Source organism: Meles meles, chromosome 15, assembly GCF_922984935.1.
Source record: "Meles meles chromosome 15, mMelMel3.1 paternal haplotype, whole genome shotgun sequence".
NCBI lineage: Eukaryota > Metazoa > Chordata > Mammalia > Carnivora > Mustelidae > Meles > Meles meles.
Window position 1 is genome coordinate 5,867,073 of NC_060080.1, and position 18,553 is coordinate 5,885,625.

General features: G+C 53.3%; 1 protein-coding gene across 1 annotated transcript; it reads left to right on the plus strand.

Annotated features, from left to right (window-relative positions):
* Positions 1 to 14,575: 14,575 nt before the first annotated feature.
* Positions 14,576 to 16,991, plus strand: ID2 (inhibitor of DNA binding 2). The gene is made up of 3 exons (XM_045979918.1): positions 14,576 to 15,037; positions 15,349 to 15,412; positions 16,225 to 16,991. The coding sequence occupies exons 1-2, from the start codon at positions 14,690 to 14,692 to the stop codon at positions 15,403 to 15,405; spliced, it is 405 nt and encodes a 134-aa protein (XP_045835874.1). The 5' UTR covers positions 14,576 to 14,689; the 3' UTR covers positions 15,406 to 15,412; positions 16,225 to 16,991.
* Positions 16,992 to 18,553: the final 1,562 nt, after the last annotated feature.

Below are 18,553 nucleotides of genomic sequence, written 5' to 3' on the forward strand. Positions count from 1 at the left end.
GTGACCCTGTGACCCTCCTTGCAGGGTCCGCAGCACTAACGTCCCCTTGCAGAGATGGCCCCATGTTAGGGCCTCCCCGTCCTTCTTAAATCGCCATACTGTCGTGCCACCGACAAAGAGAAAGGACAGGAGCTGAAGGTTCACTGAGCTTAAAAAAAATTGGGATAAACTGTACCTTTCCCCCCAAATAAATGAAGCTGATATGACCACCGAGGCAGCTGCACCAAGCATTTTGGGCTGTTTTCCCCCTCCCCAGTGAGCTAGTGGTTTCCAGCCAAGGAGGACACACCCCCCTCAGCCTCTTTCTGGGGACACGGAGGCCGCTTGTCCCACTTCTCTGCTCTCCCGGCCCCAGGCCACCTCGGAGCCGCAGATCCCGGCCTCGGCCTCAGGGAAACAGGGCCCTCTGCAGCCTCCGGTCTGGGTGTGAGGAGATCTGGGCCTTTTTTTCCTGGTGCGCTGGATTTACAATGATTTTGCTCAGCAGAGTGGAGGTTTACTGTATACTGGCTGTGGGCTCCCCTGAAAAGTCAGGCTGCTGAGGCCGACCCAGCCCTCAGAAATCCTGGGGAGGTCAGGGTCACAGCTAGACGGGCCAGAAAAGGCAGACCAGGACTCCACGAGTGGCTGACGCACCCCAACTCTTACAAAACAGCGAAGACTGTATCTGCCGGTACTTTGCCTGCAGAGAACAGCAGGAGGAACTGAAGTGTGGCTAGAAATGGTAGGAGATGAAAACGAGAAGCAGAACGTGATCACCATCCAAACACAAAGATCACCTCAATTTGTTTTATTTTGTTTTGTTTTTATTAATTATGTATTTAATTTACAGAGAGAGACCCAGCGAGAAAGGGAACACAAGCAGGGAGAGTGGGAGAGGGAGAAGCAGGCTTCTCCCACCCAGCACGGAGCCCAAAGTGGGGCTCGATCCCAGGACCCCGGGACAAGGACCAGAGACAAAGGCAGACATTCAACGACTGAGCCACCCGGGCGCCCCTCAATTTGTTTTGTTTTTTTTAATTTCATTGTTTGATCTGTCTAGTACTGTGTGGTTTGCACTCAAAATTGAACGAACGAATTGGTTTTGATGCTGAGCGGCGGTGTTTTTCAATGGGACATGCGTGAGCTTGAGTGGTTATTTCCTGCAGTACCTTCGATGTCCCCAAACACCAGAACCTTCCTTGCATGACCAGATGGCCACTTCTCGTCACCATATGGTTAGAACGATCACCCAGGGGATCGTATCTAAAATGTGGGTTCTGGAGTCACATTTTCCACCTCTGCTGAGAAGCTGGGGACCTGGGGATCTTAAAGCCCAACCCCAGGATTGTCTAGGAATCTCGTAAAAAAAAAAAAAAAGAAGAAGAAGAAGAAGAAAGAAAGAAAGTCCTGGCGTTATTCCTCATCCCAGCCCCAGATTCTTATGGAATAGTTAAGGGTGGAAAAGTCTACAAACCCACGTTTTCCAGAAGCTTCCAGATCATTCTAGTCAGGTCTTCTCTGGCATTGCTTTCAAGAACAAAATGGCAAGATTACCGCCAGCATGACTCTCAACTCCTGAGCAGACAGGGACATGTGGCCTGTGGGGTCTGTTAACCTCCTCTACTTGGGAATCATCCTCCTCGCTGTTTGGCTGAGAGAAGTAGCACAGCACATCCATCACCCCTGGCTTTGCTCCCCAATCCCACATTGAGTGGCTCTGTGACCTCACACATGTTACCTAACCTCTCTGAGCCTCGGCTTCTTACTCACGGTAAAATGGAACTGCTAACGCTGAAGCCGCGTCTCTCAGGTTGCACTTGGAATTTCGTACACGCCCAGGTTTTCTCACGGGTGGTCCCTAAGTCCCTGGGAAAGTGCCTGGCGCATACTAGGTGCTCAGAGAACATTTACTAGATGGACAGATGGACGGATGGATGGATGGATGCCCCTGAGCTCCCCTTCCTCTGTGCCTCCACTCACACTGGTTGCAGGTCCTGAGCTCGGAAAACCGGTCTCCTTTCCAGCCTGAGGTCAGACCTGATTGCTCACGTGCCAGGGACTTCCTTCTTTAAAACCAGCTTTGTTGTTTTATTACCGACATGTTTTCATCAGATCTGTTTGCATGTTCATTAACTCATGTAAACATTAATAAAAGAACCAAGAAAACACCTTCCTACATGTTTCCTCTTGCTTTCTTCCAGGTATAAATTACAGGAGCGCACAAACGTGATGCAGGCCGACGGACTGTCCTCTCTACGGGGCTTCCAGAGGGCAAGAGAGGACAAGAGAGGACACACAGACCCAGACTTCCATGTCTCCCCTTCTCCCCCGAGGCTGCTCTGGCTTCTGCAGAATTCAAGGGACCTCAGGTAAGACAAAGCTACCAAAGGCCCTTCCCGCGACAGGGCTGCGGGCTGTAGAAAATGCTCGTGAACTGTAAGGGGATGTTCCAAAGTGGCCATTTCCTCCTTCTCTGCACTTTCTCTCCAACCTTGGCTGATCACCTGCCCTCTCCCCCGGGGACCACGGTTCTGTGACAGCCCATGTGTCCTCAACACGAAAGTCCTCCCCGCACTAAAGGTCATTGTGAAAGAGATAGGCCAGCAGACCCCAAACCAGTTTCTTTTCTCCCTGATTGTCCAATCAGACTTGGGTTTCCCGGCCTCCTCGTTGTTAGGTGTGGCCGCGCGACTGAGTTCCAACCCAGGGCTTCTCAGACAGGCCTATTCTGCTCCCCAGGGGACACTTCGAGATGTCTGCAGACATCTTCGGTAGTCACAACCAGAGGAGGAGGCAGAGGCCAGGGAACATCCCGCTCAGGACAGCCTCACAACCAAGAAGAGTCAGCCCAAAAGGTCAGGAGGACGGAGCCTGAGAAACCCCAGCGGAGCAACCGTGTTGTGAGCCGGCTCCAGGCCTGATCCATGAAAACCACCCAAGTCGCTCTCGTGGGCTTCTCCACGCTCTCCCGTCTTCAGGCTGGGCGTGGATGAGCCCAGACGCCCGGGAAGCTCACGGCCAGGGGGCGGAGCCACGAGGATGGGGAGGGCCTGCGTCCCCCAGGGCGGCTTGGAGCAGAGCTGCCTGCCCACCAGGAACGCCCACTCTGGCCTGGAAGTGAGAAACTTCCAGCATGTGGAAGCAATTACGCTTTTCTGGGCGTGTTTGCTGCAGCTGTGGTATTGCCTTAGCTCAGTCACAGACACATTCGCAGTTTCTCTGAGACATTCTCCAACGCTGTGGACCAGCAGGCATCCCCTGGGGGATTTCTGGAAGCCTGAGTCCCTCCACCTGGGAGAGGGGCGCGGGGTGGTGGGCACATTTTCTTGGAAATCAATTTACAACTGACACTCCGAGCTCCCCTGTAGAGAGAAACGGGGGTGTCTGTGGACCTAGGGAAGCCTGCAAGGGACTTTTGAAATTGTGACTTCGAAAGAAGCCCTCGAAGGGTCACGTCTGGCCATTCTGGTTCCAGAAGGACTTTAGATTAGAAGTTTCACACTCCACATTTTCAAATTTAGTTAAGGAGGTTTTCTCCCATTCAGTTATCTTAACTCGACAAAACTGAGTAAGAAATAAACGCAAATTTCTATCTTTTTTTTTTTCAGATTCGTTAACTCTGTCAAGAGGTGTGGTTGCTGCTGTCCCAGTGATCATTTATAAATTAGAGGCCGTATACCAGAACCAGTATTCTTGTTACTCTGGAGTGACCGCTTCCGTGAAGGCCCCGCGTGTCCTCTGGCCCGTACTTGCTGAGCCTTCGGACTCCTCCAGGTGGCCAGTGGGACACGCATCGAACGTTCAAAACATCAGTTAGGGGGAATGCTGGTCAATCGCAGCTTCAAACTGGGAAGGGACATCAGAAGGGCCAGGCGCTCTCCCTGGGTCACAGGCCACCCGCAGCGCCACCACACGCGCTCAGAAGGCTGCTACCCACAGGGTGAGCTCGGGGACAATCCAGCTTCGGTGTCCCTCCTTCATCCCCAACGCAGCATGACCTTCTCCCCGAGCGCCATCCGCAGGGCACAGAAGCCCATAAGAGAAGCTGAAGACACGCCGAAGAAGGTATTATGAAGAATATTTTACTTCCAAGAGCCATGTTTCAAACTATCATGAAATACCCACAGTAAAGATTTCCTTCTTTCAAGCGAGCGTGTCTCCCAGAGGTGGAGTGGATCTGAGCTGCCTGGAGAAGGCGTTAGGAAGTAACTGGGCGCACAGATCCGACGCTGAGGTCGGACAGGCATGGGGGCCAGACCCTGGCTTTCCCATTTTCCCCCACAGGTTACGCAGCCGTTTCCTGGCCTGCGACAGGGAAAGCCTGCCCCCCAAGGGTACAGCGGGGTCAGGCCAGACCGGTGCTTACTCCAGGCCTGAGGCGCTGTGAGAGGGGGCCCCAGGAGGCCCACCGTGGGGTACAGTCCGGGGCCTGGTGGGGAGCTCCCTCCCGCAGCTCCCAGGCCCTGCGTGCTCGGCCCCGTCATGCCCCCACCCCTGCATCCATGTCAGGGAATGGGCCCTATCAGTCCCTCAGCAGCTGCAAGGCCACATACAACACCCGGACTCGCTCCCCACATGAGTCTCCTCTCCTGTTCTCCCTCCAGAGGCGTTCCCTGGTCAACAGCGGTTTGACAGCGACCAGAAAAGCACCGTGAGCCTCACTCTGACTCCCAGGGAACGCCTGGACCCTGTGGTGCCCGGCTCACCTCTGCACTCCGTCACTCCTTCTGCAAAATGGGAACGACGCTCCCTGCCCTGCTGGGCCACGCGAGAGTCACAGGGTAGGGTCCTTATGTCTGCCACGTGCTTCAGAGGCAAGCTGTTGCTCAGAAAGTTGCCATTTTATTTTATTAAATAATTTTTTTAAGATTTTATTTATTTATTTAAGAGAGAGAGAGCTCAAGCATGGGGAGGGGCAGAGAGAGAGGGAGAAGGAGACTCCTCACTGAGCAGGAAGCTCAACATGGGGCTCGAACCCAGGACCCTGGGACCATGACCTGAACCGAAGGCAGATGTTCAACCCACTGAGCCAGCCGGGCTCCTGGAAAAGATGTCATTTTAAAAGGTGACGGCAGGAGCCTTCGCCCTAGCTTGCTCTTTCCTCAGCTGTGGGGAGAACTTCAGCTCCCCGAGTCTCGGGCTTTGCAGGGCAGAAACGTCTCTGCTTTAGTAGGTCTGGACTGGAGCCTGAGACTCTGCATTTCTCAGCGTGCCCACGCAGCTTATTCTCAGAGCACATTTTGCGGAGCGCAGCTCGGAGTTTAAATGCTCTGTCCCGTCTGCTGTTGGATTTAACCATCAGCGCACAGGTGCAAGAGACAGGAACCCTGGGCTCCCGGTGACCCACCTGAGGACACACTGTAGCCAGTGGGGACAGATACTCGAGGAGCATAAAGAAATAAAGGTCTGGGGCAAAGCCACCCCCTCAAGGCCAAGGGCTCAGACTCAGGGAGGGGCGAGTGGTTGGAGTCCTCTGGGCCCTGAGCCCCGCCTCAACCTCCCTCTGGGTGCTCCCCTAACAGAAACACACCCACACACCCCCACACACACACACACAGCAGGGGCAGCAACCAGAAGAGCCTCATCCCTTTATAGCCAGCGAGCATTCTGCCCTTCTGCATTTCCGCAGGGGACCTCCCCGGGAATATGGGCTCCCAGCTTCAAAGCAGGACTTAATGAATTGTAATTGCACCAACCCACTCCTGGCTCCTTTCTCAGGATCCAAAATGGCCACACGGATAGTGTCCCTGCGAGAAGACGGAAGCTTTTGGGCCATTGCCAACAGCTGCTGCCTGCAGGGCTCCCCCATCCCCCATCTTGGTACCAGAGTTGGAGTCTTTGTCTCCACTTTCAAAGTGTCTTCTGAAAAGTAAACAGTATCCCAGGGTCCCTGGAAGCTAAATGAACAAGACGGTGGGACAGACAGACCCATCCTAACTAGGACGACTGATCGCTCCACACTCAAAGTCTTCGTGTTGTATGGAGAAAAAAAGTCAAAATCTCCTGAAAATCTTGATGATGAGCAGTGATTCTGGTGAGATGCTCTGTCATACAGTTTCTGGGATGTCTGGAGGCACGGATTCTTACTCCGTAGTCTGCTCCCAGTCACCCTCCGCCACCACTCGGCTCTCCCAACCTCCCCAGGGCCTGAGTCAGTAGGACCACTTATCCTACTCGGTTTTGGTTCAGAACACATAGTTATCACATGCGGTTATAGAGTCTATACCTTAGGGAAAAGTTGGTAGAGATTCTGATTACTTAAGAAAAGACCTACAAGGGGGCCCCTGGGTGGCTCAGCTGGCTAAACAGCTGACTCTTGACTTCGGCTCAGGTCATGATCTCAGGGTCCTGGGATCGAGCTCCGTGTTGGGCTCTGCATTCAGCAGGGAGCCTGCTTGAGAGTTTCTCTCGCCTTCTCCCTCTGCCCTTCTCCCAACTCACGCATGCATGCGAGTACTCTTGTGCAAATAAATAAATAAATAAATCTTTTTTTCTTAAATTAGAAGATAAAAAATTTAAAAAGACCCACACGATATACCTGAGTATATATTGGACACCAAGATGTCAAATAAAACATCACTCAAGTCTTTTAAAAGTAACACTCTTGTTGGATGTGGGATACACAATTTTATTATTTTATGCTCTGTAAGTAATTTGTTGTTGTAAAACTTCTTGGGGGAAAAGCCTGAATAATTATAAGTGATTACAATTACAATACATATGCAAAATTATACTTAGAAACTTTGATCCCCGCTGCCCCCCCCCCCCCAAATGGCCCCATTTCTCTTTTGGTGGCCATATAGTTAACCACGCGAAAAGTTAGTAGCTTCAAACAACACTTTCTTCTCTCCTAATCTTCTTGCTTGGGCCCTGGGGAGCGGTCTCGCTTGGGGTATCTTGGATTGGGGCAGTCAAGTAACAGTGCGGGTGAGTCAGCTCCGTGCTTCTCTGAACATCAGAAAGGTCTTTCAATGATCAATTACGAACATGCTCCCAAAAAGGGGGGGAGAAAGGAGAAAAAGAAAATATCAACAAAGAAATAGAAGATATAAAGAACCAAGTCAAAGTTTTAGAGCTGAAAAATACAACGGGCAAAACAAAAAACTCACTGGATGAGCTCAAAAGTAAAATGGAGTGGGCAGAGGAATCAGTACACCTGAAAATAGAACAACAGAAACCTCCTGATCTGAACAACAGACAGAAAGTAGACTTAAAAAAATGTTTAAATTTTAAACATTTTTAATGTTTAAATTTTTAAAAATTTAAAAAGCATAGTCTCATAGATCCCAGAGGGACTATAGCCAAAGATCTAACAATCATGTCAACAGGATCCCAGGAGAGAAGAAGGTGGGGCTGAAAAAAAAATATGTCAAGAAATAGTGGCTGAAATTTTTCCAAATTTGGCAAAAGATTTAAACCTACAGATTCAAGAAACTGAGAGAACCCCAAACTGGAAAAGCACAAAGAAATCCACACCAAGATACATCATAAGCACACTTCTAGAAACTAAGGACAAAGGAAACAGGCAGAGATGAATGCCACATTATCTACAGAAGAAAACGCAATTTGAATGACAGCAGATTTCTCCTCAGAAACCATAGCAGCCAGAAAGAAGTGGCAAGACATGTCAAACGTTGAAAGAAAAAAAAAAAGAATGTCAACCCACAAGTTGAGATACAACAAATATATCCTTCAGAAATCAAACGGCAAGCAAGACCTTCTCAGAGGCAGGAAATCTAAAAGAACATACCCTAATAAACAGACTTACCCTAAAAAAATGTCTAAAGGACACTTTTGAAACACACACACACACACAAACTGATAAAAGAAAGACTATTGGAACATGAAGAAGGAAGAAAGAACAAAGTAAAAAAGTAAAAATGTGGGTGAATGTACAGACTTTCTTGTCCCCTTGGGTTTTCAAAAAACAAATGTAGTGGTCCTCAGGAGGTCCAAGACAGCTCATTCCCACCTAGTAGACAAACAGCACCAGCTGCAAGCTTAATCTGAGAGGCCCGATTACCAGAAGCTTCTCCCAATGTGGTCACTTCACCACTTGCAACAGCAGCTCCTTAGGATGCTTGCTGAAAAGGCTGTTCCCTAGGCTGCTCAACAAGCCCACTGAGTCAGAATTTCTAGAGTTCTGGGCTCCAGGACTCTGTGTGTAAAGATGATTCTTTCATACACTAAAGTCTGAAAAGTCTTCAGATCATTTGTTAATGATCAAGGGGGTTAATAAAGGGTCAAGCTCAGTCACTCAGAGTTAAACTCTTGAGGAAGGTGAGAACAAAGTTCTTTACAAAGTCCCAGCTGTGGGCAATCCAGCCCTGCAGGACTGCAACAAAATTCAAGGTTAAAAAAGTAAAAAAATGAATCAATAACGCTGCCACGGGGTCAAGGTCACACACTTCTGCATAGTCACAGGGTGATGTCCTAGGGAGTGTGGGCCCACAATGGGATCTGTCATCCATCTGTGCCTCGGTTTCTCCTTCTGTAAGAAGGAGACAGCTGGACAGCATCTGCCTTTCCTAACTCATGGGATCAAGATGAAGAGCAAAACAGGTGAGCTGTGAATGGCTTGTAAATTATTAGTTGTTCTACCCAATGTGAATGTTTAACCTCCCCTTAAAGAGGGCCATTGTGTTGCCCTTTTTTCTTTGAAATGGAATGTTGGTGTTCTTCAGACTCCGGAAAGACAGGCATGGTTAAATAAAATGTACGACTTAATTCACCCAGTCTTTCCTCCAGCGTCCAGCACAGATGGCCAAGGCCAGCACTGAGACAGATGGGGTCCCACCTGCCACAGGGTCAGCGGTGTTGGGAAGTTGGGGAAGCCAAGGCTTCATGGGAAGCCCCCCAAGAGCTGAGGACAAGTACCCAGGGGCTGCTCCTCCAGGGGTCTGCAGGTCCCCGCAGGCCTTGGGGTCCCCAGCACTCACCTCCCAGAAGAAATGGGAGGTGACCCTCCAGCAGCCCCTGGTAGCAGTGACAGCGGACAGGTGTGCATGGGGGAGTGGGGCGGGTTGCAGAGCCCTGCTAGATTTCACTTTAGCCTAGAAGGAGAAGGTCTGTAAATTGACCTTTGGAGGGTGGGGGCGGGGGGAGGGGGAGGCAGAATCTGGGAGTGAAAGCCTCAAGGTCATGGGTGGGGGGGTGGGGGAGAGAAGGGTGGCCTATTTTATAAACAGAAGTTTCTCCACCAGCTAACCCGAGAGGGCAGTGATTAGAATCACCCGAGCTGGCGCCGCCTGGGTGCCACCAGGCCCTCGGGCGATGGGCAGCGGCGGCCTCCCGTCACAAAGGGGCTGCGCTGGGCCCCAGTCCCGGTCCCCGCGGCGGGCCAGAACCCCGGGGAGCGGCGGGCCAGAACCGCGGGGAGCAGCGGGGAGGCCGCGGGAGCCGAGCGCGCACGTGGTGCGGGGCGGGCGGGTTCCTCCCCACTGAAGTCACGGACTTGGCGCGCTGCGTCCGGGCGGGCGCGCGAATGTGGCTTCGGCCAAAAAGGGATGGGGTGGGGGTGGCGAGCGCACAATGTGTTTCTTGTTAGGGACCCGCAAGCCGGGTCTCGGGTGTTGCTTTTGGTGCCGCATTATAATAGGAAGATGGAGCTTGATTCCGGACCAGCCCGCCCTTGTCGCCGGCTGCAGAGGGCTGCTGCGGGTTCCCACGGACGCCGCTGCGTTCGGGCGCAGAGGGCGCGCGGCAGGCGGGCGCCGGGGACCTCCGCGGTGACCCGAGCTCCCCGCGGGGGCCGGACCCCTCTACGCGCGCCTCGCGGCGCAGACTCCGCGACGCCTGCCCCGCGCCCGCCAGATCGCGGGCAGCCCGGGATTGTTTTCTAAGACCTTATCTCTTGCTCAAGTTAATTTTTTTTTTTTATTTGGTGACCGGAACAAAAGTCACAGGACGATCCTCTGTGAAAGCCAAAGCGGCCACCAATCGGGGCACTTCACAGCATTTGTAACTAAATATTTGCTGGGCTGGTCGCTAAACAGGCCCCTCCGCCAACTCCCAAACTCTGCCTTTTTTTTTTTTTTTTTTTTAACGGAGCTGAAAGGTGATCTCCCTTCTCCCTACAAGGAGATCAGACGGTGGAAAGCAATTGGATTTAGCACGACGTTTTCCCCCCGGGCTCTCGGGATCTCTGCGCAAACAGGACCGCGCGCCGGATCGTAGAAGGCATTAGGGCCGGATCCTGGCGGGCTGGGACGTGTGTTAAGCCACGGTGGTAGCTGAAGTGCTTTGTTAACGCAATTCATTAGCTGCGTGCGACAAGAAGTAGAAGAGGCTAAGCAGGTCTTCAAAAATACCCAAAGGGAGAAAAATAAACATCCTCTTGTTTGCTTTTTGTGGCTTTACTCATTTTCTTCCCCTCCCATCGCCCCTCATCTAAGGCTGTTTTAAACCCAAATTCGGTTATCTGGTTTCAGGGTAAGGGCTCCCTCTTGCCAAGGTATTAAATAAACAAGTAAAGCCAAAAACTTGAATCCTTATGTAATCCAGATGCTGTTTCCTCGAAAACCACAACAAACTCTGCGAAACCAGATAACAGGATCACAACAGTCGTGCCCCCCCCCCCCCCCCCGGGTTAGGGCCAGCTGCAGACATCCTCGTGCAGGAGCTCCTCTCCAGGACAGCCGATAAATAATGGCCGCTAACACTCCGAACTGCAGATGAGCACCCTTGACGGATCCGGATGCCGTAAACTGTCCCGGAATGTTGGCATCTGGTTCTTAAAATGGAACTTTCCCTAGAGATAAAGCCGGGACTGAGCCGGCGTCTGCGTCCGCGGGCTGGCTTGGAAGTTTCTGGCCTCTCGATGCTCCCAGTTGAAAACGCAGCACGGGAATGGGGCGGAGGGAGCCGGCTTTGTAGTGGTCATGAGGGCGCAGACGCGGGTCGGTCGGCGCGTAAACGCTCCGAGCCGCGCACCCGGCTGCACATCCTTCCACCTCCCCCGGGAGGGAGGGCTGGTGGGGGCTGTTCTTGAAAAAGCGGATGGTTTTTCAGTGCCACCTCCAAGGGTTCCGGAGCCAGGCGGGGGGAGCGGGGACAGTGGGGGCGGGGTGGGGGGGGTCCTTCAAATGTATTTTTAGGAGTCCAGCATCGAGGTCATCCCAGCGAAGATCCAAAGGAATAAATAAACCTCGCCATCCGCTAAGACGGTCACCTTCTCCCCATCCGTTCCTCCCTCGCGCCAGCCCCACCCTGAACGCCTCGGTTGCAAAAACAAACAAAATCAAGCAAAACCTCTTGCTTTGGCAACCTCTAAACCACGTTATGCCTCTTTCGGCAAAAGAAGATTTCTTTCTTCTCCCTCTCGGCTTTTTTTTTTCTTCTCCCCGGACTCCCACCCCGCCCCCCTTTCCTGTTCTTCTCGGTCCTCTTTCCTTCCCCCAAATCGCTCGAAACTTAAGACGTGCGGCGGCTGCAGGTGCGCGCGGGCCGGGCGGCCGGGCCGGGGCGAGCCTGGGACGGCCGGGCCTCGCAGGCATTGATCAGCTGGGCGCGCGCGCTGAGTGACGGCGCGGTTGCCATGGCAGCCGCCTGAGCGGCGCCGCGAGGACAAGGCTGCAGGGCGGCGTGAATGGGCGGCGTCACGCGCCTGGCGCCAGAGAGTCTGCTCCGGGACTCCGGCTCCGGCCCCGCCGCGGCCTGGCCCGCGCGCCGCCGCCGCCGCCGCCGCCGCTGCCAATTCATCACCTGTCAGGGATCACTCGGGGGGTCACGGGCCGGAATGGACACAGCTGTGAGAACAAAACCAGGGGGAAGAAAGGCGAGCGCTCCCGATTGCGCCAGATGTGCGGGGAGGACCTGGAGCCCCCCCCCCCGGCCCCCCGCAGGCTCCTCCCGCCCCCCGTTGCATCACGCGGGGATTGCAAAGGCGGCCCGGAGGCCCGGCGCGCCCGGCCCGGAGCTGCTTCTGATTACGGCGAGAGGCCGGACGCGCGGGGAGCCGCCGGCCCGGCCGGGAGGGAGGCTGAGCGAGCGAGCCCTGGAACCCGGTCAGGGGAACTTCCAGGGTAGGCGTGCGGCTTGAAAAGGGGGGCGCCCCGGTGAGTAAGCCGAGGGGACGGTATCTCCACCCCCACCGGAAGCCCTTCACACCTTCCCGCCACCCACGGATCGAGCAAATCCAGGGCCCTCTCTGCAGCTGGCACCATGTGAACTTTAGAGGCCTCAACTGCGAACCCACAGAGACACCAATGGACAGATTTTTTAATGCCTTGTACCCCCACCCCGAAAATGCTCCAACACCATTTTCTCCAGGGAATCATCATCGTAAAGGTAATTTTGTCTTGGGCTTGCAGACACAGATGCCCTAGAAACTCAGGCCTTCTTTTTAATCATTAACTTATACGATCTCCTAATCCCCTTTAAATGATCTTTAAATGAACGTCGAACCGGGCAGCGCGCCGTTCGAATCCAACACGATCAGGCCCACCGGACTCTGACATGGCCGCTAAAGAAAGAAACCACAAAACTTTCACCATGTTCAGCAGTTTCACGGCATCAGGCTACAGAAAGCGATCATGGGAGAAGACACTGCCTTCATCAACTTTGCCAGTCTGCAAAGTAGTACCGTACCGCGCTCGGTACGAACCAGCCCGGAGCCTGGCTGCTGGGGTAATGAATGGGGCTGGCACGGCTGTTACCATACGGTGTCCTTGGAAAAAGCTAGGAATGCGTCAGTATCGCAGAGCTGCAATGTCCAAGAATCACAAGTAATAATTTGAGAATCCCAAAGATGTTTGTTTACATTGGCTATTATTGTAAAATAGTCAAAGTATAACATCATGAACCAAAATAGTGTCAAAACAAAATCTGTTCCACTGTGGCACGTATGTGACAGAAACACATGCACACGAAGTACATCAAAAGGCTCGAACTGTGGGGGACTTGGGATTAAATCATTTCTAGACTTAATATCAGAAGAGAGGCTGTTCATCGAACACTCAGGAACAGGGTAGCCAGCAGCTTTGGCCGCAGGACAGGCCCTCAGCCGAATCCCGTGCTGGTCAGGAAGCCATCCACCTCCATCCTCCAAAATGAGGTGGCTGGGTTTTCTCAAAGTGACACACACCTCAGCAGGACCCACGGCCTCCCTAAAGAGAAACCCTGGGGCGGGCGGCGGTTGCAGTTGGTGTCAGAGACTGGCCCACCGGCTGAGAAATTAATCATTAATTGAAGGACAAACTACAGGTTCCCCGTGATCAAGCTTTGCTTTTTCTCCTCCTCTGCCCCCTTCGTCTTTCCTAAATGCAAAGAAGGTGACAACTGAGACGAGTAGTAAAGAAGATGCTGACAACCATGACGTTTGTCCCCGGGTTTTCGAGCTTTTTGTATGCTGGGGGAACAGTATTTCCAGAACAAAGCTCATGTACAGTAGCCTTCAGTGAGACTAGAATTGTGTGAATTAACTGAAAAGGCCTTAAGTAAGTGGTTGCAAACTTTAGACAGCAGGAATAGCTTCTTCAGGATTTACAGAGGGAAAACAAGGAAAAAAAAACCAAACGTGAAACTGCGCCCAGGACGAAGGCTGAATAGATTTCCAGCGCCACCCGTGACAGGATTTTTATTTTTGATAGTGTGAAGATGTCGGTCACTGGCTGCGGCCACCTGCCTTTCACAAAACTTTAAAAATATGCTTAAATGCTGGAATGCGACACCAGAAATCAGGATTTGTGCATAATTAATCACCTCACTTTGCCACCCACACTGCAACTTCACAGACCCGCAGCCTCTCAAGGGCAACGTATGTAAATACAGCTTCGGTATGCAAATTTCCCTAATGATTTCCGAGTAATAGGATCATTACAGTAGCCCTGCCGGTTCTAGAAGAGGAACCCTGGGAAGTGTCCGGCCTCTCCGAGCTCCTCAGCGATGGGCGCGGTTCCAATAAGCACCCATTTTACTGAGTTTACCAGTAACGCCTCCCGTGTCGCTGCGGGTCGCACGATCCCACACTAAACCTGTCGTTGAGGGCGCGCGTGGGCGTCTCGTGTTTGGTTGTGTTTTGACACGGCTTATCTTCGGGGACCGAACTCTACACACGTCTCTTGCCGACGGCAAACTTCTCCGCGTTTTTACTTTCTTCAGAAATGCTTCCTATCTGATGACATCCCGTGGGTCGCGGGAACCGTGACTTTCCCTCTGCTGTGCGGAACTCGCCCGCGTCGCTGGGGTTTTAGGGTTCCTGAAACCTCCAGGGCGGGGAAGGCTGCGTCGGGGGACACCCTCGGGCAAGGGTACTGGCTCCCCACTGGCATTAAAATAAAGATGCACGTTTGGATTCCTGGGGTCTCCCCGCCGTCCCTCCCCCACCGGCCTCCCGGGCCTCTCCGCTCCCCTCCCGCCCGGCGCTTACTGTACTCTATTTACCACCCCAGCTGGGCTGGCGCCCGCCCCGCCCACCCCACGGGGATTGGCTGCGAACGCGGAAGGACGGAGCGCTCGCCCCGCGCCCGCGTTCGCCAATAGGGGCGCCCGCGCGGCCTGATGGACGCGCCGCCTTCCACCAATCGGGACGGAGGGAAGCCGGATCGTGCGCCCCCGGCGAGTGCCGATAAAAGCCGCCCCGCCAGACGCCCAGCTTCATTCTGAGCCGAGCCCGGTGCCGAGCGCAGGAAGCTCCGCAGGCGGCGGCGGCCTGAGCTCCTAGGCAGCCCGCTCCCTCCCGGTCTCTCCTTCCCCGCGCGCGGTCAGCATGAAAGCCTTCAGTCCGGTGCGGTCCGTTAGGAAAAACAGCCTTTCGGACCACAGCCTGGGCATCTCCCGGAGCAAAACCCCCGTGGACGACCCGATGAGCCTGCTGTACAACATGAACGACTGCTACTCCAAGCTCAAGGAGCTGGTGCCCAGCATCCCCCAGAACAAGAAGGTGAGCAAGATGGAAATCCTGCAGCACGTCATCGACTACATCTTGGACCTGCAGATCGCCCTGGACTCGCACCCCACGATTGTCAGCCTGCACCACCAGCGACCTGGGCAGAGCCAGGCGTCCAGGACGCCGCTGACCACCCTAAACACGGACATCAGCATCCTGTCCTTGCAGGTAAGACCTGCTCCCGGTACCCCCGCCGGCTGCCACCGGCAGACCCATTGTGGAGACGGCCGCAGTCCGGGACTGACAGATGAGCTAATAAACTTTTCTCTTTTAAAAAAACAAATCTGCTGTAGATTGAGTCGTGCGTGAAATCGCTGATAAGTTCTGACACGTTAATGCAACTGCGATTCTGAATCGTAGCATAAACGTGTTTAATGAAAGTTGCTATTCTTTGGGCTCCTTAAAAAAAAAAAAAGGCTCTTTCTCCTTTTTCTCCTTAAGATTGTCTAACACCGCCTTTTATCCCCTTTCTCTTGCAGGCTTCTGAATTCCCTTCTGAGTTAATGTCAAATGACAGCAAAGCGCTCTGTGGCTGAATAAATGGTGAGTGTTTACTCGTGCCTCCCGTTGGTAAATTGCCTCTTGGAGTGTGTGTGTGTGCGCCCGCGTGTTTTTTATTTGTGTGGGGAGGTGCTTTGTGTATCTGCAAAATTGGGGGGTTAGTAAATGAATGTGTACTTAGGGGAATTACACGTAGCCCGCTGTCTTCATAAACCACGTCTGAAGGGGCTCCTGGCTCTGGTCACTCAAGATCACAGCACATTTTCCTTTAAAATGAAAAAGAAATGAAAAATACCCAGTTAACTTCCTAGGAAGGCGGCTGAGGAAAATGTGTCCTGGCTCTACCACACACGTAATGGCCTGGCTCTACTCCGCTGTTGCTCTGGTACTATGAGGTACTAACCTCCATCTAATTAATCTTATCGCCACAAATTCCATAGAGATCCTCCTTCCCTAAAACCGGAGCCCGTCGAGATTGGGCTGGCCAGAGCATTGCTTCCCTGCGCCTGACCCTGTGATGTGGGATTCCGACTTCCCTATCTGTTAACTAAAGGGCTGTTTTCAATCAAATAATTGTTACAAGAAGCAGACTGGCGCCTGTGAGCACGGCTGTTGGAGATCCAAATAGGAGATTGCGTTGGGAAGTTTTTCCCTTGAGTCTCTGCTATTTTCATGTTTAATTTTCGCTGTCGAGGCCGAGAGTGTGTGTTGCATCTGGACGCCAGGGTTTGCCCAATCTTTGAGTGTTTGGTGGTTAAGTGTTCAAACTGCGGCTTCCTCCTGGCGCCAGTCTGCCCGCCTCTGCCCTTAGGTTCCATTCTCCTAAAACATGCCTCTCCCCCAATCTTTTGCAGGTGTTCATGACTTTTCTTTTTCTTTGCACAACAACAACGAATCCACAGGATCTTTTCAGGCGCTGAACTTCTTATTTTTCAACCATTTCACAAGGAGAACAACAAGTTGAATGGACCTTTTAAAAAAAAAAATGGAAGGAAAACTAAGAATGATCATCTTCCCCAGGGTGTTCTCTGACCTGGACTGTGATATTAGTTATTTATGAAAAAGACTTTTAAATGCCCTTTCTGCAGTTGGAAGGTTTTCTTTATATACTATTCCCACCATGGGGAGCGAAAACGTTAAAATCACAAGGAATTTCCCAATTTAAGCAGACTTTGCCTTTTTTCAAAGGTGGAGCGTGAATACCAGAAGGATCCAGTATTCAGTTACTTAAATGAAGTCTTTTGGTCAGAAATTACCTTTTTGACGCAAGCCTACTGAATGCTGTGTATATATTTATATATAAATATATATATATATTGAGTGAAACCTTGTGAACTCTTTAATTAGAGTTTTCTTGTATAGTGGCAGAGATGTGTATTTCTGCATACAAAGTGTAATGATGTACTTATTCATGCTAAACTTTTTATAAAAGTTTAGTTGTAAACTTAACCCTTTTATACAAAATAAATCGTGTGTTTATTGAATGGTGATTGCCTGCTTTATTTCAGAGGACCAGTGCTTTGATTTTTATTATGCTATGTTATAACTGAACAACCCAAATAAATACAAGTTCAAATTTATGTAGACTGTATAAGATTATAATAAACATGTCTGAAGTCAATACCTGAATTCTGAATGGTTTTTAAGATCTCTCTCTCTCTCTCTCTAGTTAATTTAACCCCTTCTCCATCCCTCCCGCCACCCCGGAAGCCGTAGAACTTGGGTGCAGAGAAACTTCTTATCTGATGTGTGGTCTGAGCCAGCACTTGCGGGCAAAGGCCTGCTTCGGGCATTTCAGGAGAGCTGACCCGGCTGGGAAGGCTGTAAACACCAGTTTCTCTTAGTCTGCAGGGAAATATTCCTTCTAAGACTTGGGGCTGAGTTTCCAACCAAGAAATTGCTGTGGCCCTGACTTCTAGGAGTCACCTAGATCACCCAAAGTAAGTGTGGAGTCTGGAAGGACTACCTGTCTGAGTAGGTGTTCAGACACTTTTGGAGGACATGAAACTGCTTGTGAATCGGAAGGAAAAAGTCCGCAGGCCTTCAGGACATGGTTTAAAAGATGTCCTTTCCGGGAAGGGCAGAAAAGACCCCCGGGTGTTCCCGCACTGTTGGCTGCCGGCGACCCTGCGCCGGTGGGAAGTAAAGCTGTAGCAGGGCCGCGCGCTCCGGGCCGCCCAAGTTCCCCGTCCCTCCTCCACCTGTAGCGCAGCCAGCCTGCGGCAGACAGGGCTGGGGTGGGGCCCACTCTCCAAGACAGGTGGCTGTTAAATCGCCCTTCACCCTTGACTGCACCCCTGCACTGCCGGGGAAGGAAAGAGGGAGAGAACGGAGAAAGGCCTTCTGAGTCCCAGAAAGAACCTGCGGGCTCTTTCCTCCGCGGTCCTCACCTGGCAGCTCTGCGACCCCGCTTTTAAGCACGCAGTTAACGTGAATACGTGCTTGAAATTCCTGGGTAGACACACGTTCCCCAACGGGAAGACACTTCCTTAGGAGTGAGCGGGTGGGGAGGGAGGTTCTGCCAGGCCGGGCCGAGGCGGGTGGGAACCGGAGGAGGAAGGCGGGAGGCCGGGCGGGTGGGGACGGGTGGGGACCGGCGTCTCACCTGGGGCCGCGCTCGCCGGCCCGGCCCAGCAGGTGTTTGGGTGGCGCCGCCGTGTCTGCGCTGGCGGCGCTGGCGTTTCCGGCCCCGACACGGAATCCGTCCAGGCGAGCGCGGGTCAGGTGTGGAGGGGCGGCCTCGGGCCGGCTGCCCAGCGTCTCCGGCCGCCCGCGTCCCCTGCGGCGGGGGCGCCCGAGACCCTCCCTCCTCCCGGGCGGGCGTCGGCGAGCCGGGCGGGCGGCCTTGCCCGGCGCCCCCCAGCGCCCCCCGCGCCCCGCGCCCTGTTCCGCGTCCGCGCCGCCGGGGAGCACGTGCTTGGAGCCGGGCGTCGTGGTGGTTGACAGTCCTCGCACGGGGGACGCCGCTCCGCCTGCCGCTCCGGGGGGGGCGGGTCACCCGCGGCGGCGCCGCTCAGACCCGGCACCTGAGGTCGGCCACCTGTCGTCGGGCCGCCCTGCTCCGGGCGGCGGCGGGAAGCGCGAGGACCGGTCGCTGCCCGCCCGCCCCCACTCCGTCCTCTTCTTCGGGCGCAGCGCCCCGGCCCCCGGTCACCCCCAGCCTCGGAGGTCGGTGCTCGGCTC

Bases quoted from the DNA above. Each gene is read 5' to 3' on its own strand.
- ID2 (XM_045979918.1), top strand. From the start codon at position 14,690: ATGAAAGCCTTCAGTCCGGTGCGGTCCGTTAGGAAAAACAGCCTTTCG. The intron at 15,038-15,348 runs GTAAGACCTGCT...TTTCTCTTGCAG, and splicing joins TCAGCATCCTGTCCTTGCAG to GCTTCTGAATTCCCTTCTGA.